Source organism: Coturnix japonica, chromosome 4 (genome assembly GCF_054131305.1).
Source record: "Coturnix japonica strain WE chromosome 4, WE-NBRP24, whole genome shotgun sequence".
NCBI lineage: Eukaryota > Metazoa > Chordata > Aves > Galliformes > Phasianidae > Coturnix > Coturnix japonica.
In genome coordinates this window covers 84,496,304-84,523,651 of record NC_140666.1, presented here as the reverse complement: position 1 = coordinate 84,523,651, position 27,348 = coordinate 84,496,304, and the positions used below count along the sequence as shown (strand labels likewise).

Genomic DNA, 27,348 nt, shown 5'->3' with positions numbered 1-27,348 from the left:
TAATGCTGGCTCGTATTCAGTCCACTGTCCACCAGCACACCAAGGTCTTGCAGTACTATATTTCTTGAGCTACTTAATTGCATATTTCAGCTGGACAGGCAATGCCTGATCAAAGTATATTCCTGAATGTCAGACACACAGCACAGCAAACGTGTTCATGTGACAAAGCAATGAAACTCGTGGCATGCTCCCTAGCGCTGGGAACAGTGCAGAGAAGTTCTATGCATGACAACAGCTGCTCACCTAGAAAAACCCACACCACCTCCTGGTACCAAAACAACACAAGACCCAACTTCAACCCGTGTTATCCAAAGATAAGCTGCCACTTCACTCCAAATGAGTATCTATGACACACAAGAATCAGATTACTGGTTCAAAAACTAAGCAAACTGAAGACTCCGGCACCTTGGGAAGAGCATTCTGATCTAACTCTGTTTCTGGCCTCAGTCTGCTCAGATAGGAAGAAAATACTCAATGTCTAGGTAGGAAGCAACTAGCAACATCCAAAAGAACTTCAGTCTCTTACTCATCTTGACTTTCTTTGACATTGACTTGTGTGGGAATAGAACAATCAAAATCCTAACTAATGGACGGCATGCTCCAAGATTGTTCATGTTGACAAAGTTCTCTTTGCCTCTTACAAACTTAAACCACTCTACTTGAAAATGGAAATTCCCCCCCCATACACACACACAGCTCTTCAGTCCTGTAATTTTAGCAAGTTAAAAACTTGTTTCATCTGCATTTATTATAAGCCTATTTTATTCTTCCACCAAAAGCCCACAGTGTCTCCCAGGCACCAATTCGAAGCAACGCAAGTCTTGTAATATGTATAAACATCATATTGAAGTCAAGAAGTCTTTCCAAACATCAAAAGCTTGATAAAAACAGCGAGTTTTCTGCACAGCTCCAGCTAAAACCTAAGACCCACCTCAACTTCTCTTAAGTGTGAGCCGATCTCACAGGAAGTTTCTTGGGTGGGGACATGAAAACGTTTTAAAATGTCTGTGAACAGTTGAATTATAAGTGTTAGTTCAGTTTTCTGTACATGCCTATTTCTGCTGCCCAAAGCACCAGAGCTAGAGCAGAAAACAGCTCCAGAGAATAGCCACTCTCCGGGCACACCTTCAGCCCCTTTGAGCCCAGATGATCACACACAAAACTTAACACTGCAATGAACTGCAACTCTGCACATACTTTATACCCTTGTAGACATAAAGCATATTAATACGCTTTTCCATGAGCAAGATATGCAAAGCAGCTAAACAACCAGACTTTGGTCCAGGAGGCTCAGAACTGCATGTTTAGTCTTGGAAAAGATGCCTTATCCCAAAAGGAAACGGGTAATTCTTCATAACCACACTGACTTGGTGCTTGGCAAAAAAACCTTAAGATATAACTTGTAATAAAAATGTTCATAGCAACTAATAACTTGCCTAGAGAAGATAAACTGACCATTGAACCCTAATTGCTCACTGTACAAAAGAAGACGACAAACTAGTAACTATTTAAACATTCTCCTTAGCATCTTTCCAATGGACAAAAGCATTGGCACGTTTATCTGCTCAACTCTTATATCATCTACCTCAATGACTCCTATGAAAAAGGCTGCTATGATCACCTAGTCCAATCATCAACCCATCCCCTCCATATCTATTAATCACATCCCTCAGTGCCACCACTCCGTGATTCTTGAACACTAAGGACAATGATTCCACCACCTCGCTGGGCAGCCTGTTCCAATGCATTACCCACTCTTGCTGAGAATAAATTCCTAATATCCAACCTGAAGCTCCTCTGGTGCAACTTGAGGCCATTCCCTCTCATCCTCAAAACATATCTTTTTTTTTCCCCCATATGTGTATACACACACACTATAGAAAGACTAAGAATTTCATAAAGAAGTGAGGCCTGATAATAACTCACAATGAGAGTGAATACACAAATGATGCATCTGAAGACTAGTTAAAAGGCAAGAGATTGCCCAAAAGAGTACATCACGTTAGCACAGTTCCTGAGCTGAGCGGCACCAGCCACATAAGGGAAGGCTGGAATATTCAAGAACTGGATTGAAATGATCTCATGGGCACATTTATAGAAAAGCACAAGGTCACGCTATCAAACTGCATTATGAGGAATTCATCAGTTGGAAGGGTCAGAGCAGGACAAAATACAAGTGACTACAGTCTGCAACACAATCCAGCCTTAAAAGGAGACAGAACAAAGCAAAAGCAGACCAAGGCAGAAGAAAACAGCAGTGTTTCGAGAGCAGAATTTGAAGTAGGAGAGGCTCATGGGAAGGCTGCTGCAGAAGAGCCCATTTACTTACTCCAGTGGACAAAGGGGCAACATAACTCTTCTATATATGCAAACAGATAAGGGATCAATTGGAACTCTAGAGAATACGTTCATGTAAGAACAAGTGGTACAGAAAGTGCTATAACAACATGACTAAGTTTAAGGGATTTCTTTCCCCATCTGTTTTCAAAGAGTCGGCCACACTGGGAATGAACAATGAAATCCAAAGTCAGTTAAAGCCCACCATTAGCTGCCACTCACGTGCTGTTCTTAAAGAAAAACAGAAGGCATCAGCTTCTGCTTTATATGTGCCTCCTGCAATGCACTGAAGCCTAAAAAGCTGAAGCAACATATTTTTCTTTCAGCAACATAATTTGAGTAAGTTTGGCTATAAAGCAGCTCTTACTTTTATGGAGATTTTGCTGTTGCTACAGTATGCAAGTTTAACCCAGGAAGTTGCAGAACAGAAACTGCGGTGAGGGGAGAAAGAGTTACACAAGAACAACCTTATCACAGATTTCAAAATACGTTTCAATTGATCACAAAACTGTTTTGAACACAAATTGGTCAGCGAAGGGTGAAAGCAGGCTACTACACAATAAAATATTCTGAGAGCTGCAGTTTAGATACAGTAAAATAAAAAGGAAGCAATGTTTGAACAGCCTTTGTTGCAGACCAGCACCTCTAGGCAAGTATTATTTTAAAGGGAAAAAAAAGATAAATGGAAACTTAAAAAGGAACCTGTCCAAAAGTTCTCAGAAGCTAAGCTTCAAGTGTCTGGAATGGAACAAAAAGAAGAATAATTTAAATAGCTAGGAGCTTGTATGTTTTGTGACAAATTAGCTTGCTGAAGAACAAGTGCACACTAAAACTAGAAAAAAAAACATGGGAGGGTGAAGCAAAGGTGTGTAACTGAATTCCTTCAATGGGAAAAAAAATTTCACCTATTGACATTCATTGACACTTGCTGAACATATACTGAGACCAAAACAGCAGACATGAGCACAGTGAGGCAGTGGGTGGTGCATTTCAGCAGTAGTAACAACAGCCACATGAAAGATGACCATGCACAGCTGCCACAGCATGAAACGAAGAGCATCTTGACCAGCTCATACATGCTAATCAGATAATGACTGCTGAAAAATCATGTTTTGTTGCTGAGAACGTGCTCTATCAAATAATGTTACTGCATTCTTTGTTGCCACTCCCATGGAAATAAATAGAAGGCATTACTTTCAGAGCAACCTACATACACACACTGCTTAGAAGGAGCAATAACAACAAAGAACACTGCAGGTACAAGTCACAAAACAACATTAGCCCCTTCTACACATCAACTTCTACTTTAACACAAAAGGAATTACTATAACTCATAGCTTGCTAACAGTTCCAACAGGGTTTGTTCTGACAGATCAGAGACTACAAATATGACTCTTTGCTAAAAGAGCATTTCAACAACCTGCCATTCCTCTTCATTTCCTTCTCCGTAACCCTCAGTTTTAGTTTCCACACATGGACTTCAAGGATGGTTATTCCTGCTGCACAAAAGATAACACTATTAAGATGTGTTACAAACTATTTTCATCACTGAATTGCGCTTGAGCCTTACTCTGAATGAATATAGATCAAATAATCCCCATGGAATGCATGATATGGGATCTGTTCTGTAATAAGGGAAAGGTTCAACAATGGAAGAAAAAACAACATGAAGATGAAGTAGTAGCTGCAAGTAGTAGCATTTGCAATATCAAAGCAAAAAAAGTATCTTTTTAATAAACAAAGGAGAAATTCATAGCACATCCCAAGCCTGTCACTCGTTATGTTCTACAGACAATGAATCCATTTCCTGCTTAAGTCACAATTCCTGCTACTCTCTCTAGTTACAGTGTGGTGCTATGACGTGGGCAGAAAAATACCTCAAATTGCCCTTACTAGTTGGAGTAGATAAGGCAGTTTGTTGGATTTTGCTCAGCATGACTGACAACTGCTTTCATCACTGCTTAAGATAAGAGTCTGAACTGAAGTTACTTCACAAGTGTGCAAGGAACTCAAGGCAGATGACATGCCACATATCAACACTCGCACCTGGAGAAGAAATAGTACTCGTGTTTTGAAAGACATCTGAAACCAAAGGCTGCATCAAGAACATCAGTTTCACAAATAGCACGGACTTAAGTAGATGGATGTAAGTAGATTACAACTTAAAACAGTAATGTTAGAGATGGAGAAACCACATCATCCTGGAAAACATTTTTGCTCAAAAATGTAAGTACACAAACAACTGGTTCAATAAGAGATGAAAAATTATGTTGGACTTCTAATTTTATTATTTAATTGAAAAACAAGCGTAAGGAAGGAACACAATTGTCCAAAAATGTCTAGAAAAGTTCAAGCACATGCACTACTTTAAAATGACTAGGCAGAAGAACTGGCAAGAAAATGAAGAAAATGCTCTGCTATGATCAGAAAAAAACCACACCTGTTAACAAACTTTATGACCCGTACAACTCTAATCTGGAGAACAGCTATCAGTTCTGTTTCATTGTAGAGAACTGAAAGCTGTTCTTGACAGCAAAAAAAGTGAAAGACTGAAAAACTTAAGTCTAATATTGCTCAATATATTGCTCTAATATTTCTAACTAAGTTAAGAACTTGGTTAAGCAGCAATTCCAGCCTTAAGTAAAGGAGCTTTTTCTCATAATGAAAGAGAAAAACAATATGGATTATCCATGTTATGATGCTTCTAAAACGAAGCCTTGGAAGCACTGCATCCCTGCACTTCTCATGTATTTTTGTATCTAGGTCATTATTCTGCTTCACGGCTGGGAAAAGCATGCATTATCACTGCATTATCACTGAAGGTATTGGGACAGCATCTCCTTGTTCTGCCCAGAGGCTACCATTGATACCAATGCTTGCTCCTGCAAGTCTGCGACTACGCAACAAGACTTGGATGCACCCTAAGGGTTCTCTTTGGAGATGTTTCCTGCTCTAGACTGTAGAAATGAATACCGTGCATTTGGAATGGCCTTCCTTCTAAGGAGATCTGTTCCTTGGAAGGATACTGAAATTAACAGCTTCAATGACAAAATAACACCAGTAGCAAAAAGACACCAAGGAGTTCTTCCTCATTTTATACAGCTCTACATGAACAGCATGAGATGCTTTAGAACAGTACAGACTCAGAAGACCACTTATGTCTAAGCGCTGAGAGCAAGACTCTCCTATTTAAGCAGAGAGAAAAGGCACTGATTGTGTGCTGCAGGCTACTCAAAATAAGGCCAATGCTGCCAACTGAAGACCTCCAGCTTGCTGATGCAATTCTTTGTAATACTTTTAAATTAAGCAAAAGCTAATTCTCTCAAAAGTAATTAGGTGACCCTAACTCTACTTCAGCTTCAAAACAATCCTTAATATAAAGGATATTTTTCCTGCTCATCTAAATCAAATATGAAACGTGTGCTATATGGACAACAATAGGGTAGTTTAGACAAGTTTATCATTTAATAATATAATAATTATATAATAATGGCAATTTTTGCTACATTGTTAAACTTTAACCTCCTCTGTCTGAGAATAACTTCAAGTTATTCTTTCAAGGTGAAAACACCCAACAGAACAGGCAATGTGATAAGCAATTCCCATTGCTTTTCTATCAGTATATAAAAAGGTGGCATTTAAGACATCACTTTAGATTGAATGGTGTATCAGGTGGTAAGAAGGTGTCTTCAACCATTCCATAAATGGCAAAATCCCTATCAGATGGTGAAGCTTAACACGAGTGAGAGGTTACTTACTTCTATTATTTAGCAATGTCACAAATCCATTATTGCCTCCTCATATGGAGGCAAGTTCCCCGGGACTCTTCTGAGAGCTGGCAGCCCAAAAATGATTCATTTACTTTGAAACAAAATGTTTTTAGCAAAATATAGTGCCTGTTTCATGCAGACATTGTAATCACTATTGTATTTTCAAAAGGAAAACAAGGAAAAGGAATTCGGCTCCCTTCCTTTGTGTCATCCTCATACAAAACTCAAACCACAGGGGTGGCAAAGGGAAGGGAGCGAGGAAGAAAAACAAATACTGAAGTGGTTTCTATAAGTAAAAAAACTCTTCATTTCAATGCAGACTGGATGGCTGTCTAACAGCAACATATGAAGTGATAACAAGGATGCACACCTTCAGAGAATACAACATATCACCAATGTCTGCTTGAGAAAGACTCTGAAAGAAACTGCTGTTTCACCAACACCATCGCTATTAGAAATACAGCAACAAACATGCATAAAGAAAGCATCCCAAAGAGTTTTTATGGCCTCAGTGAAGTCCTATCAAACATTTTACGTAGCATCCAAAACCTCCATGGCTGTTTGTCCACCAATAGAACGAATCTGAACATGCAGCAAAAGGCTTCAGATGAAAGCTGCTTTTGAGCTGTGAGCAAATCAACTTGCACAACAGCATTTGCTTAAGAACACCACTGAAATACCAACAGAAGAATTGGAAGGTTTGGAGAACCTAAACTAAGAATTACACAACAGTGGATGTGAAAGGAACAAAGTGTTTTACAGTTGACATCTTCATTTAAGCAACCAGACTGATCAACAGAACTAATGCTAATGATAAGGGAGGAGCTAAATTTCAGAGAATGGAAAAACGGTTCTACTGTACAGAACTTGACTTTTTTCCAAGCGAGTTCACAATATGAATTGCAGGGGATGAAAATTAATCTCACCCATAGCTGAAGCCCAAAGAACGTTGGAAAGGAAAGCTGACAAGAACTACAGTTTTGCTACCTTTTGTTCTTGAAAAAGGATGAGCTTTCATATAACTGTCAGAAAGTTACAGAAATTGATAAAGACACACTGAGACGTTTTTACTTTGTGAAAGCAGTCACTTCGAAGGTAAAGAAATGCTCAAAGTCTCAAAATCCAGATGTGCTTCATAGTGCAATCGGGTGGACTTGACATACTGTCATGCAGTGAGGATCCAATCTCAACATCTCATTCTACCCTTGAACAAGGTCCCCTCTATCAAGCTTTCGTAATAACCGCATGCTTCCACGAGCACTGCTCTAACAGGAAACCCTTACATCGGCTGCTACATTTATTGCAAGCATAAAGGTTCATGAAAACTGTTCAAAAGGAAAGTTAATTGTACAGGACAGAGCCCTGCAGTCACTTCCACAGCACCCTTCCCCCTGTTTTGAGCTGAGCTACATAACTTACATGCAGTTGGATAAAGTCCTCAAGCTTGACATGAGGAGTTCACTATGCAAGTCAGTTTCGTAGCTCCGCAAGATGCTAAAAGGTGTCATCATTATAAGGCTTATGAAAACCATTATAAGCCTTACGAAATTCATTGTCAAGATGAGTTATAACTTCACTTATCACTCTCATGGCCATATTTGAGAATGGTTTATACAGTGTTTTCCTTCCCCCTGAAAGGAATGATGTAATATAGCTTGCTTCATTTCAGGAACCTAAACTCCTTTCTCACTTCCACAAGAACTCATCACAGCACAGTGAAGACCTAAAAATCACGCTTAAGCCAACAACCCTGCAGCTGCAGTAAAGCTCCCAGCATTTGTTCTTCTCCTTCCAAGTTGGTCACAGCACAAAGGACTCAATGAGACTGTGCTACATAAGTTTTGATGCTTTTGGTACAAGACTAATTTGCATTTCACCTGGTACAGTGCTTCGATGTAATGATTAGATTGTTGTGTTAGTTACTAAGCATATAACCAGACAAAACAAAAGTGCATTGTTTTTAAGTGCTTCACTTAAAGGCCATCTGGAATGGGGCTGGGGAATCTTGTGTTATTCCTAACTTGACTATAAAATAACTTGATTACAGAGAACTTACAGCAGTATTCAAATACCAGAGTCATAAGAACTAAATAAAATTATAGATAAGCTGTTTCATTAATGTGTTAATAAAGACACTCTAGAAATGGAAAACAGAGACCTTTCCTACAGTACTTACATGCAACATGCAGTTCACTTACATTGGATTAGAAGGATGAAAGAAAGACACAACTATGCCCAAAATGACAAAACCCAAACTCACCCCTGAGCAAAGGATTGCCAGATAGTAACAAAGCCCAGTGGAACGCTTTCCTAACAAGGTAAATAAGCTGTCTTTAAACTTCAGTGAGTTCCTCAGCTGAAGAGCGTGCATTTGTGGCTTTTAAAAACAGTTCAGTACCTCCCTCCAGTCCCATTGCTTAAACCATAGTTCCTGCTCGAGCGATAGACGCAGCAAGAGACATGCCCTAAATGTCACACACCACTACTAAAGAAGTTTAGAAGAACATTAACAAGTATATTTAAGCTACACGAATTCAACCTCAGGAATTAATTAATTCCACTGCTCTCAGATCCAGCCTTAGGAGTTTAAGCCCACTTATTAGTTACACCCTCAGTGCAAGCAACAGAAACTCAGGCTTTATTTTCCTGATGCAATACAGGTTAAGGAATGATTTTGCAGCTTTAAGGTTTGAAGACAGCAGAATTTGGGTGGTTGGTTTGTTGTGTTTTCTTAGGTGTTGCCTTTTGTTTGTTTGTTTCTTTTTTGCTTTTTACATAACTTCAACACAAAGCACCATCTGTGTAACACTTCACAAAGAAGAGTAAACAAAAAAAGACTGCAAATGTTCAAAATAAATATCTTGTGTAAAGTGATGATCAACCTATTTTCCTAGAGTGCTTTGAACAGCTTTAAATTATTAAGAGGCAGCTACTAGTGAAATAAATAAGTCTGTTTTTGACTAGAAACAGAGGACTACCTGGATATTACCCCATGTCCTCAGAAGACTCCAAGGACTCCCAATCTTTGACTGTGATTTCCTATTGCACAAACTATAGCTCTCATGAGAGCATATTCATACCTGACATTATCACAGAACAGAAAGGGATAAATGGACATTGACTCCTACTCCCTAGATGCCATATTTAGTGTCTGCTATCCCGCCTCCTGCAGAAGTCGCTTTCAAATAGAGACAAAAAGAGCTCTCATGTTTTTTGTTAGCCAGAGGACCAGGCAACTTAATATTATTTCCATAAAAGATTATTTGTTATCACGACAGTAGGCGAGAGATCCAAAAATACATGCCATTATCTAAAATGAGTCAGATACATTTCAGGGCTTATGTAAAACTGCATTTGCTTCCCACAAAATAGCCTTTATTTGCTATGGAAATCGCATCCCTGGAGGCACTTAAAATGCTACAGTGGACAGAATACCAGAAAAAGATACTGCAAGAAGTTACCATGCATCAACAGGGGATTATAAATGATGATTTAAGACATCTTTCCTCACCCATAATTTCCACATCTGCTTTCTACAGATTGATAGTAAGCCAAACATAAACACTCACCCACACAGACTTCAATTTAACTACTGTACATTACTTTCCATTTAATTTGAGAGCATGGGAGGCATAATCAAAATAGATTCATACTGCTCAACTTCAAAGGACCCAAAGCAGCCTAGAATCCAACTCAAAATATTCAAAGTTTACCAGACATCTGTTATCCAGAGACAGATGCAAAGATTTCAATGAAGCTCTACTGTTTTACCAGTGGGATTGGTGCTATGACCATCGCTGATATTGCCTCAAGAAGGTTTTGTGTTTGTTTTTAGGAACCTGGAAGAACAGTTCCAACCTTTTGCATCTCTGTTCCTCTCCAAAGAGGTCTTCTCCATTTTAGTAATTCTCTAGCTTCCAGGCAATAAATTACATAGCTCACCAACCTCTAGCAGACTGAGTTTGGCTTGCATTTCATCATTCAAAACCCTGCAGGCATAGCAGTAGCCTTGTTTCTACTCTACTGAAACTTAGAAAACCTGCAAGTATCTTATTGCAACTATTCCCATTCAGACCTTGGTCCTCCAAGTCATCAGGTTGCCCATAAGAACTTCAGAATTCTGAAAGCAATTTTGATCCCTTGAACTTAAGTGAATATTGTACATTCAAACAGTAAAATCACATTTTCCTTGATGTCCACTGCTGAGTATTTCTTTTCAGTTACAAATTAAGCTTACACATAGAATCACACAATGTGGATTTAACCTGATTTACTTAGCTGGACAATTTTAACAACTCACTTCTTTCTTTCTAAATAGGACTACTGACCTCTAAGCTTTAATTTCTTTATGCCTTTCGGAAAGCGATAGCTGCTTCCTTCTCTCAAATGCAAAGTTAAAGACACCTCTAGGAATGAGTTCCAAGTTTTCAAATGACAATCAATTGCATCCTTAGTTCAACTGTTTCATCCACAGCTGTTTTCAGGTCTTTAAAGATGCATTCCATACAGCACACCCATTTAGTATGGCCAGCAGTGGTGTGTACCACCATCATCACCAAACTGCAGAGTGCTGCCAGCAGGAAGTACGAGTGAGACCTATATTCTGACCACAAGCACTGCATTACACACTCTTACAAGAACACTGCAAGAGCTTACACAAGGGCTGCACCATATTACACATCTTCCCTAAATCACGCTGCATGGATGCAGCAAACCAGGCAGAGAACAGCCACTGCTGACTTAGCTGTACCTACAAGTAGAAATTACACCTACCCCAAATAATTTCTGTTCCCATTTTGACAGGATGCTATAAGAGATGAGCTTTATGCAAGCAATTCAAACTATTTAAAGCAACTCAGTTGCTATTTTGCGAACACAATCTGAATGAACTTAGGTTAAGCCAATACTTAACCTACTTGAGCTGATGCAGGTTTGACTTAGTGGATAACCTGCTAGCTGTTACTACAGCACACTATTCATGAATAAGACACTGTATTTTCTATGTGTATTCTTGAACTCTACTTGTAGCTCCTCATGCAGCTTGAGAACACAGATTATGCTACAACAATATGAATTGAATGAGACCATTGTAAACATGCCAACAGCGCATACCTGAAAATTTTCTAGACAACAAAAAATAAAAGGATTAAAGAGAAAGCTTCAGATCTTCCTTTTTTAATTCATCGAAGGGTCAGAACATGGATAATTTATTGACCTGCTCATTTACTGACCATTAAGATGGCATTAAATTGCAATGGAAAAACAAAACTAACACCTGGAAGTACTCAGTACCAACCAAAAGTACCTAAAGCAGAATTACAAGGATAAGTAAAATATTTAGTACCACACTTCACTCACGTAGTTATTTGCAATGACTTTACAACAGCCCACACAAGAAGTTCAAGTAGGTGGATACAATGGTTCCACAATAGATATTAAGAATTAAGGAAAAGCAGTGGTTACCTCCTATAGTCTACATTCGGCCTAATACATGTCATCCTTCTTAAAAATAGGTATCATCTCCTCATCACTCCCCTTCAAGGAAAGTTATCCACCCCAGCCATTCACCCATACTACACCCACAGTTTTAAGTTGATATAGAAATCACTATCAACCAGTCCTTCTGCTCAGCCTCATATTTCTGCTATTCAAGTGATACTAGTCTTGTTACTTTGGCTAAAGTTGACACATCTTTATGACTCCTTTACTGCCTTCTGTGAGCCCTCCTCGGTTTGTACATCCACAAAGCCACTACATCACTATAGTATCAAGTGTGAATAACCATAAAATAGAAACAATTCAACCTTTAAGAATAAGAATTTACCCAAGAGTTTTGCAGATTCAAAATCATATACTCCAATGAAAAGAAAGGAAAACATCAAGTCCCATCTATTCTAATCTTTCCTGACCCCTCCCAAAACAATACTGCTCCCTGTACAAGGAACTGTGGAAGAGTAATGAAAAGGTATGGAAGCAGTATAGCTAAAATCAGTCTCCGAGCAGAACTTCCCTACTGCTACTAAAAGGAAGCACATAATTTCTTAAAAGTGAGAGTATAAATGTCTTTGTACTCCTAGCTTGCAGGGCCTGGATTAATTCATGCATATAAGGAGTGGTCTAAGTGTCATATCTTTTAAGAACAAAGCTTGCTTCCAAATAACTCTAGACCGTAGAGGACTTAAAAACCATCTTAACTCATGTTTGCCAGTAGCTGTTATTTCAACACAGTTACATAAACGTAGCTGCAAATTGAGTCTGAAGATGTTACTAGAAAACTGCCTACCAAAACAGCAACATTTTACCATAAACAAACACACTGCAACTTCAACCTTTACTGTTTAAGAGGTATCCAGTGTTAATGAATCAGATGCCATGTAATTGCTGGAATGACTCCTTAATGCAAAACAGCTGGTTTGGTTCAAGTAACTATTAAGGCAAACTGAAGACCACTTCAGACAACACATTAGAAAGGTTTCAAGCACAATATACCAACTTCTTTTTGTAACTTCATGCCTATAAGAAAAGAAGCGTAGAGGAATGCTGAACAACAAAAAGGCTTCAAATTACAGTGCGCTGTTTGATCTGCAATAGAATAAAACATCGCTATCACAAGAAGACTTGTTTATACACACAAAAAAAAGTCTTGACTGTTCTTTATTTGTCACACCTCTTTCTGTTATTGCTAAAAGGATCAACTGATGCACACCTACGTGAAGTTGAATGTTTGAAAAGAACTTAACTTTTTCCTGGGGATGGAAGATCTCCTCAGAAAAGTTTCTACTTTCCAGCTGCAGCTACCAATCCAAGTACCTCCAGCTTAACTTATTCTACATGGCAAGAAACTGTTAGCTGCACAGAAGTGAGGTTCCAAAGTAGCTCCTATTTACCTTGCCCAGACATCTGGAAATACCAGGGTGGTCAGATTCCTGTTGGATAAAGAACCAAAAGGAGCCAGTACCTCATGTAGGCAATTGTGAACAAATTCTGAACAGGAACAGAGTGCAGAACTATTCTACAATCATACAACAGCTACAGCACAGAACTGAATGAACCCCAAGTCATTTAGAGTCCTTAGGACTGACAACAGCTATCTCATTTTGTTATCATTTGCGACAGTCTTCCCCACTTGTTTTTACAGCTGTCTTCATGTTCTAGCAAGCCTGAAATTGCACACGGCTTTTATTTCCAGCTTTAAATCTAGAAGACCATTCCAGAAGTTGGCACCAAGGACTGCACAACACCATTCAAGAGCCTGTCTGCTCCTAATTTAATCTACTTCTCCATACATGAAGTACTCATTTTACTGAGGGTTTTTCCCCCTATGAGAAATTAAGACATCACAGTCTTTTCTAAAGAAGCATAGGAAAAAAACAACCAGAGGAGATAGTGAAGTACAAAGGCGACTGGAAGAAACTGACTAGGAACATAATGAGAAGTTCCTGATAGTAAGAGCTGCCTGATTTTATTCTTTTATTTAAAAGCACAGAATGTTAAAGAGGCAATACTAGAAAGGAAATTACAGACAGGTATAGAAACTTGTGATGGGTGATCAAACACAGATCAATAATCTATGAATCGTATTTAGACACATTTTCTATCACTTATGTTTTGAAACTCAGTAGGGACTGAAGCATCATTAACACAGTCTCTTTGCCAGTTATTCAAGACCTAACCCTTGCTTCAGATTAAAGCAAATAAATCATTTTGCTTATATCCAACCTAAACCTACCCTCTTTTAAGCTTGAAACCGTTCCCCCCTCCATCCTATCACCACAGACCCTGATAAAGAGCCCGTACCCTTCTTTTCTGTAGCTCCCCTTTAGATACTGAAAGGCCAATACTAGGTCACCTCAGAGCTCTTTGTTCTCCAGCCTGAACAGCCCCAGCTCTCTGTCTGTCCCTACAGGAGAGGTGTGCCATCCCTTGGATCATTCTGTGTCTGAACATTAGTCCTATATACTCTCCAATTCAGTAGCAAACCTAAATAGTTAAAAAGCCCTTCCTATAGACACGAGCTCCATTCATGCCTTTTCCAGATGATGTAGTATCTCATGGATTGTTTCAGAAGTATAACATATGGACAAATGAAAGGACCTCTAGAGCTTGAAGAATTCAAGCAGCTAACCTAGCCTTGAGAAGAGCAACTTCTAAATTTCATGGCCAGTTTAAATGAAGAAATCTGTATTAGACCACACATGCAACTGAAAAGCAAACCCCCACCAGTGTTCCTCAAGAGAACAGCAACCCAATTTCAGCAGTGATTAACACAGCTAACTAGGGCTTATTTGTTTCTTTAAGTAAGAAATGTGCATCCTAAACAAAACTTGAAACATTGTCTAGTTGTACCTAGAACAGAGCTGGTTACCAAACTGATCAATGAGAAAGTCAATCTCTGTGGCTTGCCATCTGGTTACCTACAGCTTTATCAAGTCGTATTTCTAAGAGAGAACATCCTTTAAGCTATTAAGTAAACTGCCTCACAAAGGTAGAAGGACCAATGCTGTCTTACAGGCTTTCAGCTAAGCAAAGCGGAAGCAAACTTGCTAGCCCAGAGAACATTCCACAGCACATAGTTCAATATTTTACTGGTATTTTCCCCATAATAAGTTTAAGAACTCCGCTGAACTGGGGAAGTTAGTATAGATCAGTACTAAAAACAACTGCAAATTAGTTTGATTTCCCAAGAAATAACCTGCCTGCAATTGTTCCCTTCACACACACAAACTGAGGAAAGTAAAATCTCACCCGTGTCATTTTAAAAAAGTCTAAAGATGGCCTGTTCCATCGTACATCCTCCTCCCGTCTGCGCTTTAGCCGGCTTTTCTTCTCATTCAGAACACAAGGCTGAGAGCGGCACCTCAACAAGCCCTGACGTCGGCTGAGCTCAGGTGTGGAGGTGGGAGTGCTGTTGGCTGAAGGCAAAAGATTCCCGGTCTCGGTGATGTGCTCCTGGGAGAGGGAGAGGCGGCGCCTTGGGTTAAAGTCACAGGGCCCTCCGGAATTCCAGCGGGTACTGGAGCTCGTGCTTCCCTCACTGCTGTCCACAAACCCGCTGCTGGCAGAGGAAGGTCTCGGTACTGGTGATGTGTTGAAGCTGGTGACGGTGAAGACATTATTGAGGGACAGTATGTTTTGTGGCAAGCTGATGCTTGTGCTTCTCTGCAAGGTCGCGCTTCCATGACTGTTGCAGCGTTGCAAGGTCGCGCTGCCACCGCTGTTGCATCGTCTCTTTGACACGGGAGTCCAAACCTTTGAATTGCCAGGTTTCCACGGTGAGCGACAGCGAGCCAGCTCGTCTGGCTCCGAGAGGGACCTGCAGTGGCGTTTTGTGGGTGGTGCCAAGGGCTGACCAGAGTTTTCATTGAGGTTTAACTCACTGATCCATCCTGACACCATGGATGTGCTGGAGGGTTCCTGCTGCCACTGCAAAGCGCCATTGCTGGCAGGGCCGGTGCTGAAGGGGCACACTGGGAAAGGGTAGGCAGAATTCCTGGCATCAGTCTGAATTGGACAACCCCCATTTAAAGCTTTCCAAGGACTGTCTTCTAGAAAAAAATAGAAAGATAGAGGTGATAGATGGGAAGGAAAAGGGTACTTGCTCTATGTCTGGTTTAATGTAAAGCCGTGACTCAACACAGGCTCAGAAGAGAGCCACAAACACCCAGCTCTTCATCAACATTTAAAAATATAATTACAAGGCAGACAGCCCCAAAACTATGAAGACCAAGTATTTCAGGGAGCACTTCAGGCATTCCAGTACACATGTGAGTACCTAGTTAAGTCTTTTCACTGTGTATTGATGGATTAGAGCTCTGTTTCTTCCTAATGAGCAGCAATAACAGATTCATTATCTGCTTTTCTAGTGCACACCACACAACAGAAACTAAAATCTGCAGCAATGAACCAAAAGTATAAAAGTAGATTAACAACCGTTGTGAAACCCTACCAAGGATTTCTATGTTATTTTTGTTTAAAAGAACAGGATCATCTGTTCATAGACTGCTGTCACTCATTTGGCTGTAATACTTTCCCATTAAGAACACCTTACTATAGGAAAGTTTCAAAGAGATGGGTGTTCGCGTTCCATGCTGTGAATAGCTTTAATTTAAATTGGAAACAGTGTAAAGTTATTTTAGACTGCACAGCATTTCCCTTTTTTTGCTCATATTCAAAGTATCAGAAAAAAGAACCTTAATTCAATGCATTAAAAATAAAGTGAGGATGCCTTCAGAACCTCCTGCAAGTTTTCCTGTGAATACAGACATAACGCATAGTGCACAACTTCTCATCTGAAGTGGCAATGCTGGGTTAAAAGAAGTCTGCCGGCGAAGCCTCTCGCTCTTTTGTGAAGCATTTCTTTGAGAACATTCTGCACATTTTACAGCTGTTCCTTCACATTATACAATGAAGTGTAAGAAGAACTACAGCAGACTTTGGATTTGCAAATTGAAAAGCAGTAAAACTGTTGGCCAGTTAGCAGTGCTTCATGCTTGGTTAGAAAATTTGCTAATTTAAACCAATTAGCCAAAGAAGCTTCACTTATCCTGGACTTAAAGAATTGTTTAAAATATCAAGGTTTTTTTTTTCCCCCCTCTAGACCTCTTTTAAGAGCCTAGAATACAGCCTAAATATTAAATACCTGTGTTTTATTGCAGTTAATTGTCCAAAAAGTTCTTTAGAATCAACAGATAAAAGTTTTTCAGAGTTGCTTTAAAAATTACCAATCGAAATACTTGTACATGTTCCATGCCCAAACTATGTCATGGATTATCCTGTTTATTTGGATCTTATTTAAAGAACACCCCATTGTCTCAAAATCATTTAACTGTGCAGACAGCTGGCCTATTCAAACAACATGTTTTATTAGAATTCCTCTGTCCTTCCTCCTCCATTCTTTCAGATGGGTACAACCACATACTGTGCTTTGCCTTAAGCACGTAAGCTCTTCAAGGCAGAGACCATCCATAATTCAATGCAAGTAAAATAGCCAGCACAATGGGATCCAGATACTGTTTGAAACTCCTTGCATCTATTGTAGGACTAATTTTTAGCTTGGACTGGCTCGATTTAAAATAAAAATCCTTAGGAAACCTACTTCTAGGATGGCAGATGATTTAAAGTCTGCTGTGAAAAAAGTCAAAAGTTGCACATGTGCTTTAATAATTCACATGCTACCAAAAAACGTTATTTTGAGAAAAACTATTTCCCTTTGGAACCTCCTACTAACCAAGCACCACGCTTTAACACTGAGCAAGTAAGAATTGCTCATGCTTTAAGACAACGGAACACAAAGTCCCAAATCCATCCCTTAATAAAGCAGCACAACGCTTCCATATCAGTAAGCACTGCTTTGATTTTTGTTAATAAAGTTCACTCTTAACAGGATCAAGGGAATATTGATTAGGGGTGGAGATAACGCACTCAAAGCACCAGACATCAGCTTATGGTTTGCATCCCACTGGATTTCTTATGTGGCAAAGCCTGCAAGAAGGTGTGTAAAGAGGTCAGAGATTTCCTCTAGTAGAGGAGATGTTTGGTATGAAAACCAGCATTGCTGAGCTTCTGTAAACCGCTGCAGATAACAAAAAAGTGTTACCAGGGCTTTTACTATGCAAAGCAGATCACACGTACAAAACTAACAACCAGCTATTCCCAGTATTGTTCACAGACCAGCTTAAACCAGCAGGCTCGGCAACTGCATGCTCCATCCCCCTCACCTTATTTACAAAAGAAAGGCTGCTTGCTATACCAATTACCTCAGTAAAACACAGCTAAGGCTTCTGAAGAACTTACCGTTGATTTCGAAAGAGAACAAGCTGCCACTTTTGTTCAACTTCTCAGATGAGTACTGAAACCAATCAGAAAAACAGTTTTAACTGTGTGAAAGAACCAGCACACACACCCCAAGGAAAACACATGCAATTTTCAGTTTCCCTCTATGCGCCCCTAACAACCTCCATAAAAGGAATGGGTTTTGCTGGGTACCTTGAAGAAATCCCTGAACAGCAGATATTTCCTGAATGAAAACTCTGAAGTTTAACTACTGGCAATATTTTGTGATACATTTTTAGGTATCAAACTGCTGCAACGTTTGCAAACTGCAGAATTAAGAATGATCATTCACTTAATGAAAAAGCTTTGATTCGATTCTCATTTCAGTGGTGACTGATTTACGATCTCACAGCTATGATTCCATGCTCAATCTTAAGGCTAAATAGCAAAATACTTCACCTTAAATGAATGAGGAATATCTTTAAATAAATTAAACGTACAAATTTTAAAGGTCTCCACTAGGAACCTCATATCCAAGACAGGCTTTACTCTTATTTTACATGCTCTTAAATATCAGCACAGCAAAATGTTTCCTTATTTCTTAAAGTCTAAGAGTCATTTAAAAGTATATCCTTTCCAAAACGCATCTTTTGCATAGTTTTTGAATTCATACAGTTTACTGGCAATAGTCTATTAGTCTGAAACAATGTAAGACCATACTGAAAGCAAACTTTGCATGTAAAGGCCTTCAGAATTTAAGTTTTGCCAGTAGCACCTGTGCAGTAATACAGGCATATCTATATGTAGGGCAGTTCCTGTTTCCTTAGTGAATTTCACCTAGGAAGAAATCTCTCTACAAAAGCATTGTTAGAGCCCAGGTTTCTCAGGCACAGAGGATGTTGAACAGTAAGCAAGTACTTGTAAATAAAATGGCTTCAGGCACCCAGCAGATTCAAAGGGCCATTCTTTATTCCTCTACATCAACAACTCAGGATGGAGAGGAAAACTCTTGAAACTCTTTTTTGGGTGCAACCAAAGACAACTGTGTATCATACAAAGACTTCCTTTCCAGACAAGTTTTTAAACATCATTGGTCTGCAAAGCTTTTGTTTCTTGCTTTATAGCAATAAAACTGAGTATCACTGATGCACTTCAATCCTTTAATATGACATATAAATACTAAGCTATGGTACTATTCCCTCGGCAACTTTGTTTTGAAGGTAGGGAATGGATAAACTACTGAAAGGACTGACCACAATCAGATTATTAACCTTACTTCATATCAAGGTCAGCATGTGAGAGAAGCCATTTGCATCACCTTTCTCTTTGCATCTATGGATGCATTTATAGCTTCCTATTTAAAGAAGAATACTTTAAACAGCAGAAGTTTGAAACTCCATCCAGTTTGCAACTGATGAGTCCTTCTCAGAAGACTCAAGCTTGAGAGTAAGAGCTACCACTCTCACTTGCTTGCCTGTCATAATTGCAGTTATCAGTTATATCAAACACACTAATAAAGTTAGTATCAATAATTTACTAAACAACTTCTAAGATAACATACAGAACACAAGAGTACACTGAGATAACAGTAATGGCTGTGTTTTATCCATCTCTAAAGGACAAAAAAGACTTAAACAAGGTTATTCAAACTCCTCCCTCTCCAGTTTTCCCCAAATTGAAAACGGCATCCATCTATTCAACTACCAATTGACAACTAAGGGAAACATATATAATTTCAATGTTGTACTTGATCCAATAAAGCTAGTTCATCTCAAGCCACGTGGAAAAGGACAATGATTAAGAGTTGTTTAAGAGACTATATGCACAGGCTAAGATCTTGGATATGTAGAAGGATGAGAACCTTGAGGGCAATCCCACGTGAGCATCATCAGGTTGCTATTTAGTTTTTGCAAACATTTGACCAAATGCATCTTTCACAGGGTGCTCTGCATGAACATCTGTTTCATTTGCTGCAATCTAAGCACCTTAAAAAGCCACCTCCTCCAAATAAAAACCACTCTACTGCATCTTTGACAGTTGAAAAAAGCATTTTTGAAAGGGACTTGAAGAAACTGGACTACGTATACGTAGATCATCTGTACTACAAGGAATGGCTGCAGTGTTCTTAACAGCCAGCAGTTCCATTCTTAGAGCTATTTCTGAGCAGCTTCTCAGGAAGTCAGTGCTCCGTTCTGTGAGATAAGCACATTACAGCTACAATTCGTTCTCTGAAATGATGATTTTTACAGAATCCTGCTAAGTCACAAAAAGTGTCAATTCTTTGGAGACTGAAACCAAAGAGCCCCATTAAGTGTGACATCTGAGACTCAATGCAAGAGAAAGGAAAAAGTGCATCATTTTCAGCATAAGCTTGATGCAGTGAAATAGTGGGGTGAAGAACCTCTCTCACATGTTCTTGGGCTTTCTGTAATGAAACTAAAAGTACATGGAAGCTTTACCTGTTAGTGTATTTTAATGATGTCTGTAAGTTCAAACTTGAGGAGGACCTGTAAAGCTGTAAATTGTTTATTGCAGTTAGGATCCTTTTTATCTATAGAGAACATGGCAGATGTCCCACTAGGCTTACTGTAACAAAGCCCTGAACCAGTTTATCAGCTCTCTTGTACTGGCTACATACATTGCTTTCCTCCACTCGGCCCTCTTCATAGGAAGACCTACCTGAAGCTTCCTGAACAAAGAGTCTTTTTATTTATTTTTTTATGATTTCACTGGAAAAAGATAAGCAGAGTTTACAAAGCAATGGGGAAGTCTGCTAAGTTCCGTGTGAAGGACACTTCCCTTAAACAAGGTCAAGTTATTCAATCAGGTCCTTTACCTGATAGACTCTAGAGCTCAAGCACGTCCACCTTCCAACTATTGTTTTTTGAACAAGTGCTTAAAAAAAGCAACAAGAAAACACACATTTTACTCTAACAGGCATATTTCTTAATCCTCACAATCTTAAAATTAACTTGTCACTTTAATGCATTTTCTCCAGTTCCCAAGTACATTTGGAACTCCTCCAATTAGTTGGCTTTCTTCCCAAACCACAGGAAAGCCAGAGTTTACTATTCAAGCCCTAATTTAACCACCACCATGTAAGTGTGACGTCCATAGTTTGAATAAGTGCACAAATCAGACTTTCATTTCTACCAAACACCTTCTAATTATGACTAGCCAGAAAACAGAATGGAAAAGTGTTTCATCTGTTATCAGCAAATGAAGAAGTGATCAAGTCAAGACCCATTTTAGACTTGGCCCTCGAGTCTTCCTACCAGTGGCTATTCATCCAAAGCCAAGATGTTCTCAGTGTTATTTGAAAAGTCATGGGAGAAAGCTTAAATCCCCAGTGACCAGAAAAAGGTAACATAGCACCCTCATTAAGAAGGGTAGAAAGGGTGACCCAAGGAACTACTGACCAAGCCTCATCACAGTACCAGGGAAGAACATAAAGCAGATCCTCCTGGCAGATTTTGCTAAGGCATATGGAAGAAAGAGGAATGCTATGTGATAACTAGCACAGCCTCACCAAGGGCAGACCCTGCATGACCAACCTTGTAGTTTTATGCTGGTGTAACTGCATCAGTGAACAAGAGAAGAGCCATTGATGTCATCTACTTGGACTTCAGTACAGTCTCTGACACAGTCCCCCATAATATCCTTCACTCCAAATTGTGTAAACATGGATCTGAAGGGTGGATTGTTTGATGGACAATGAGATTGTTGTGAGATCATACCCACTGAGGGGTGGTCAGTGGTTCAACATCAGAATGAAGACCAGTGATAAGTGGTGTCTCTCAGGGGTCAGTACTGACTGTGGTGCTTTTTAACATCTTCATCAGTGACAATGACAGCAAGATCAAGTGCACCCTCAGCAAGTTCGCAAATGACACCAAGTGGTGTCACGCAATTGACATGTCCAAGGGATAAGATGCTTTTCAGAGAGACTTAGGCTCGAGCAGCAGGCCCACTTGTCTTGAACCTGGATTGCCACAACCCCCACTAAGCTGGAAGAATATAAGGATCGACCACAGCCTTGCCAAAAACGGTTTGGGGCGTACTAGTGGATGGCAAGCTGGACATGAGAAAACAATGTGTCCCTGAAGCTCAGAAAGCCAACCCTGCCTTGGGTTGCATCAAAAGAATAGTGGCCAGCAGGTCAAAGGGAAAAGATCCAGCCCCTCTACTCTGATCCAGGGAGACCTCAGAACACTGCTTGCAGAACATCTCACTGCTGAGACAGCCAACCAACTCTTCTACTGTTCTACTTTGAGTTACAATGGTCACCAAGATAAAAATTCGGGATAACCTAATGCCCCAATCATGAATCCCTTCCTGCTTGAACAGAAGGAAAAACAACCATCTTTGTTTCGATCTCCACAAAGGCAGGTGCAGCACAAGACTGTGGGACATAACTGAGGACAGACTGATCGAATGTGTTACAGTAGCCTAGAAAATCGCTATGTTGGTTAACAGAGAAGCAAGAGAAGCTACAGATGATATACTACAACATACTTCAGCAAAAGCAAAGAAATTTGGCTTTGTACAGGTTACACAAATAAAGAAGTGTATTATATCCTATATATGTTATATTCATAAAGAATGGTAGCCATGAGGTAAATGGCTTTCAAAGCACTATTTTTTTTTTTTCTTTTATAGCCCTAACCAGGTCATCAAACATTGCTTTGTTTAGGAAAACTTAAACAGGACAAGCATCTGGAACAGTTTCTCCACTCCCATGTTCATGATTAAAGAAGCCTGAGGTCTTCCGGGGGTATTTAAAGGTCTTTGAGACCATTGGAAGCTAAGTGCTTGAAGGAATCCTAGCAGGCTCCCAAAGTTCAAGTCTAGGCTTAGCTTCAGGGTCATTTCAAGCCAGCATAAAACAGCTAGGGAAGAGAGGAAATGTTGGTTTATCTACTTACGCCAAGACATGCAGTTATGCAGATGCACCATGAGCAGGATCATAAAACCGATAAGACAACATTAATCCAGGCAAGAGAGGTTAGCTGTGATCCTGTCAGCTCATGAGATGATTCACTGCATGGTGCCACAAACTTGTGCCAGCATATGTGAAGGAAAGTGCAGGCAAGACTATTTAAGAACTGTTTCTTCTATTAACAGACCTCAGAACCCATTTTCCTTCAACGAACCAACTACTTGATGGTTCAAAAGGGGGAGGAAGGAAGGAGATTCATGCACTGACAAGACATCATTTGTCATTTTCACTCCAGTAATTCTTCCCCTTGTTTTACTTTAAAGACTGATAAGTAAAAGAATAAGAAAACAACAGAAGAATGGTGGAATCACAGTGTGAAAGCACTCCTGCATAAAGTCCACACAGTGTAAAAGTAGCAGCATATCCTCCTCTGCTCAAACAAGTCCCTGGTCCAAAAGTGAACATCATTAAATAGAGGTCTCAATTCCTAAAGTTCTGCAAATTTCAGAGGCTCAAGCTGTTAATTACAAGCTGCCCACTACATTTCAGAAGCACTACTGCTAACTGCAGGTCATCATTTACCCACCTCTAAGCCTACAGTTTAACTACAAGTGACACAAAATTGCCAGATTACGATGAAAGCAGATTCTCCTACAAAATGCCTATCCCAAGTGCTTCAGCATGGTAGCTGAAATAAATGCAAGCTAAGTATTTCTATTTTGAGATATCCTGTTTCCCATATTTTACATACGCCTTTCAAGAATTGGACATATTTCAGGTGGGGATTCAAAACTATGCAAATTATTAGAAGACCTCTAAAGGGAGCTGCTCAAGTTTTAAAGATAAATATGAATAGTGCGTACTACTAGATATCTTTTTTAATAAGGTTTCATGCACCCACAAAACATCTGATTTCTTAGCAACATGGAGGAGTAAATCAATTCACATGTAAGAATTAAAGGTATTTATGCACAAGTCCCACTGTCTGGGACTGACCAGGTCTGTACTTGTAAAGTAAATAAGGAAGCTGTTCAGTTACAGAAGTACAGGTTACAACACAGGAAGAGGTCTTACTGCTAAAAGTAACTGAACATGCCTCAGGTTCAATGTTTGCATTATTTAATATTTAAGTAACCAAAGCAGAGTTTAACAGTACTTTGACTTACAGTCATTAATCTCCCCTCCCACTCCTGTTCCATTAGTACCCTAGAGTTTTATCTGTAGAACTGCAATTAAAGACAATGAAACAAAGCTGCTGCAGTGCCACACTGCTGTGCATTATAAGCATAGTATGGTATCAGGTGGGCACCAAAGATTAACAAGAGACTACCATGAAACACCTTTACTTAAACTCTCTGGAGTTGAGTGAATCTAATCTCACAAATCAGCTGTGAAGAGAATAGATTCCTCAGCCTGAATATCATGCCTGAATTGCCCACAGGCAATAAACAGAAACAAACACTAAATATTACAGAACTTTTCCAAGTGCACCAACCACCTGACACACTAATAAAGCAGGGATCTACTGATGTAGATCAATAAGCCAATGGCCAGGAATCTTACTTTCAGTTCAACTGCGTTCAGTATATGGTTATCTTCTTTCTCTCATGCTGACAGCTACCAACTGATATTTATAACTAAACAGCATTGTCTTATATCTAGCACAAACAAAGCAAAGAAAGTTTCAGATTCCGGTATTTCAGTTTTTGTTGGGGGAAAAAAGGAATATTAAGAAGCACAGAATTTTTCTGTTATTAGTATAATAGGCTTTCAGCTATTTAAATGAAAATTGAAGGTTAAAAGATAATTGCAATAATAAACCATCTCCTTAAGTCAACCACACAAAATTCACATTGCTTTTCCCCTTAGACCCTCAATCCATGTGACAAACAGTCTGGCTGATCTACACTCTTGAAAGTAGTTTTTAAGTTGCCTTTGACTACACTGTATTTCATATTTACACCATTTTGATATATCCTTACCAGATTAATATTGTACGTTTTACATGTCAGATCATCCAAGCTCTGGTTCTGCAGCTTTTCTGTTATTAGTGTTACCATTGTAGATGTTCCTTTTCTGCTGCTCACACAGAAGTGTTGGAGGCTCTTAGGTGCCTTGTTTCAATAATCACAAGCCATTTCTGTTTTGGTTTAAAGTCTTGAGATTTATGCTTCCATTTTACTGCCAGGGTTTATTTCCAAACGCTGTCAGTGTTTCATGTCTGCTTTTCTGTAAAACTGAGACAGAAAAAGGAAGAAGTCAGAAACATTATTGCGTACATCATCATCAGTATTGTCATAACAGGACTTGTTTGGACCAGGAAGACATGAGCATGTCTTGTATTTAAACTACTACACTGAAAATGCAGCTAGGTGCACTACAACAGCCTATGAAACAGGCAGGTACACGCCATACTGCTGTACGTTCAGCAACAGTTACACCTTTGTTTCATCACTAAAGGCTTCTTGAAGAATGGAACAGTGGGTAGCTCGAGTGCTCTAACCACTTTTCAAACCCTCAGCTACTTTTAATGCATTCCCGTGGTTTTTGTTGCTTTTTTGAAGACTACATAATTGCTGTCTGTCAGCAAACATCAGATCTTAACCTGGTAAGCAGAAGATAACCATACATGTAAAAACATCACTGACAAAAGCTTAGATGTTTATATTCCATGAGCAATCATTTGTATCAAGAGCAGAAGATTTGCTCTCTGCCTCCTCTCCTAAACATAGAGTCATAGGATCTCTAGCTCTCTTAGCACCAGTATAACCTTTAAATGCTGCAGTCTTCCAACACACTATATTGGCTGGTTGTTATACCACAGTAAGTGACCTCTGAAAGAAAAAAGGCTTGAGGAAAGAATGCAGCCCATTTTCACATCATTTTGTTTTCATTTGCTAGAAGTGGCAGAAATCACTGAAAATTTGTTTGTGCAAAGTACTCCATCCTTTCCACAATGTTCCTTATCAGCTGTTGAAGTAACCAATAGCAGCAAGAGAAAAGTCCTTTGAGTCCATGACCCAAGTTAAACCCACTTAAAACTTCAAGGTATTAATTGTCTTGTGCAATTACCTTTGAAACCTGGTACCAATTTGTTAGCTCAAATATGATTTCATATGCTGGCCATGCACTATGTCACCTCCACAGACACCTATTTTGCCAGTCCCCTAATTAGGCTGAGAGCTGTTGAAAATCCCAACTTCTGACCATCCCTTCATCCCTATCCTCCTATCTTGTTTTATTTGCAACAAGGTAATGCTTACATCAATACAAAAAGCTACCCAAGTATGTGGATATGTGTAGACACTTCACTGAATGTGCCCAATCTCCCAGGAAAACATCCAAAGATTTTAACTATTTACCATTTCTTGTTCTGAAATTACACCGAGTCAAATATCAGAAGCATTGAAATTGATAGGCTCACTGGTAAAAGTTACATAGACCCTTTTCAAGGCAGGCATCTGCCATGGAAAGTGTGATTCATGAAATAGCGAGCAAGTTTAAGGGCAAATGTGAACTAAGTATTATTTGAAGTATTATTACTAAGTATTCTTTTTACTAAGTATTATTTGAAGCTCAAGTGCATTGTCATGCAAAGGGATATCTACCTCCCTTCTAGCCCTGGTAAAAGTTGGAACTCAATCTAAAAAACCAAAACACAAGTAAAACCAGAATGGATGGCGTAAGTTATCCATATACCGGCTAAATATATCATGCAAACAAAGGACCTAGTAACCAGCACAAAGACTTCCAGATTATTTTGAGGATTAAGATCTCTGCAGCTAAGAAGTTACTATTAAGAAACAGCTGAAAAGTTCAGCAGGTGCTTAATTACTAAGCTTTAGGCTTTCGAGGGTTTTTTTTCCCCCCAGAAATAGAAGCAAATCCAATAAACTTATGGAAAAGAAGAGGAGCAAGGTTCTGATCTGTAACCAGTTTGCTATATAATGTATTTGCATTTTGCTTAGTCTCCTCATCTTCAAATGCTTCACTGATGCTCTCCCCCACCAGCAAATTCAGTTTCTCAGAACGAAGCATGAAGAATATGAGTTTAAGTTCAGACCAGAAGGATGCTTTGGAAGGGAATTCCCTCATCCTCTTACCTCACATCACAGACCTACCTCACCCAGAAGTAATCCACTCTGACAACCTGCCAAGCAGATTCTCCTGTAATTAGGAATTAGATTCCCCTCCCCACACACACACTGTTCCAAAGCAAGGTCTGAAGATGCATAGCTCCTCTTTTCCAACCCATACTCCTATGCTACTCAAATCCAGCAGCACAAAGCCAGCAGAAATTAGCCCTGCAGCCTCAGCAGCTTTACTCAATCACGGAAGTCCCAGCTGCCGTGCGCTGAGCTACTCATGTTCTACAAGGAATTATTTCCCTCATCTTTGCTAGTTCACATTGGCCATTAGAAAATGAGATGTTTCTAAGGGTCACTCCAGCTCCTCTGGACAGTTGTCATTTTAAGACTTCACTAATATGTCTATAGTACAGAACTTTCAAGCTTTACAAGATCTTGGCTC

General features: G+C 39.4%; 1 protein-coding gene across 7 annotated transcripts in view; it reads right to left on the bottom strand.

Moving 5' to 3' along the window:
• The window catches only part of FAM53A (family with sequence similarity 53 member A), a 60,812-nt gene that overhangs the window by 18,330 nt on the left and 15,134 nt on the right, over positions 1–27,348 (bottom strand). For 4 of the 7 annotated variants that reach the window (XM_085547459.1, XM_015862829.3, XM_015862827.3 and 1 more), the window contains 3 exons: positions 24,801–25,055; positions 17,901–17,955; positions 14,853–15,652 (listed from right to left, as the gene is read on the bottom strand). In XM_085547459.1, coding sequence (XP_085403585.1) covers positions 14,853–15,652; positions 17,901–17,955; positions 24,801–24,878 — 933 coding nt within the window. In that variant the 5' untranslated portion in view covers positions 24,879–25,055. The remainder of the gene's footprint in view (positions 1–14,852; positions 15,653–17,900; positions 17,956–24,800; positions 25,056–27,348) is intronic. The other 3 variants (XM_085547460.1, XM_015862830.3, XM_085547461.1) reach the window with 2 other exon arrangements.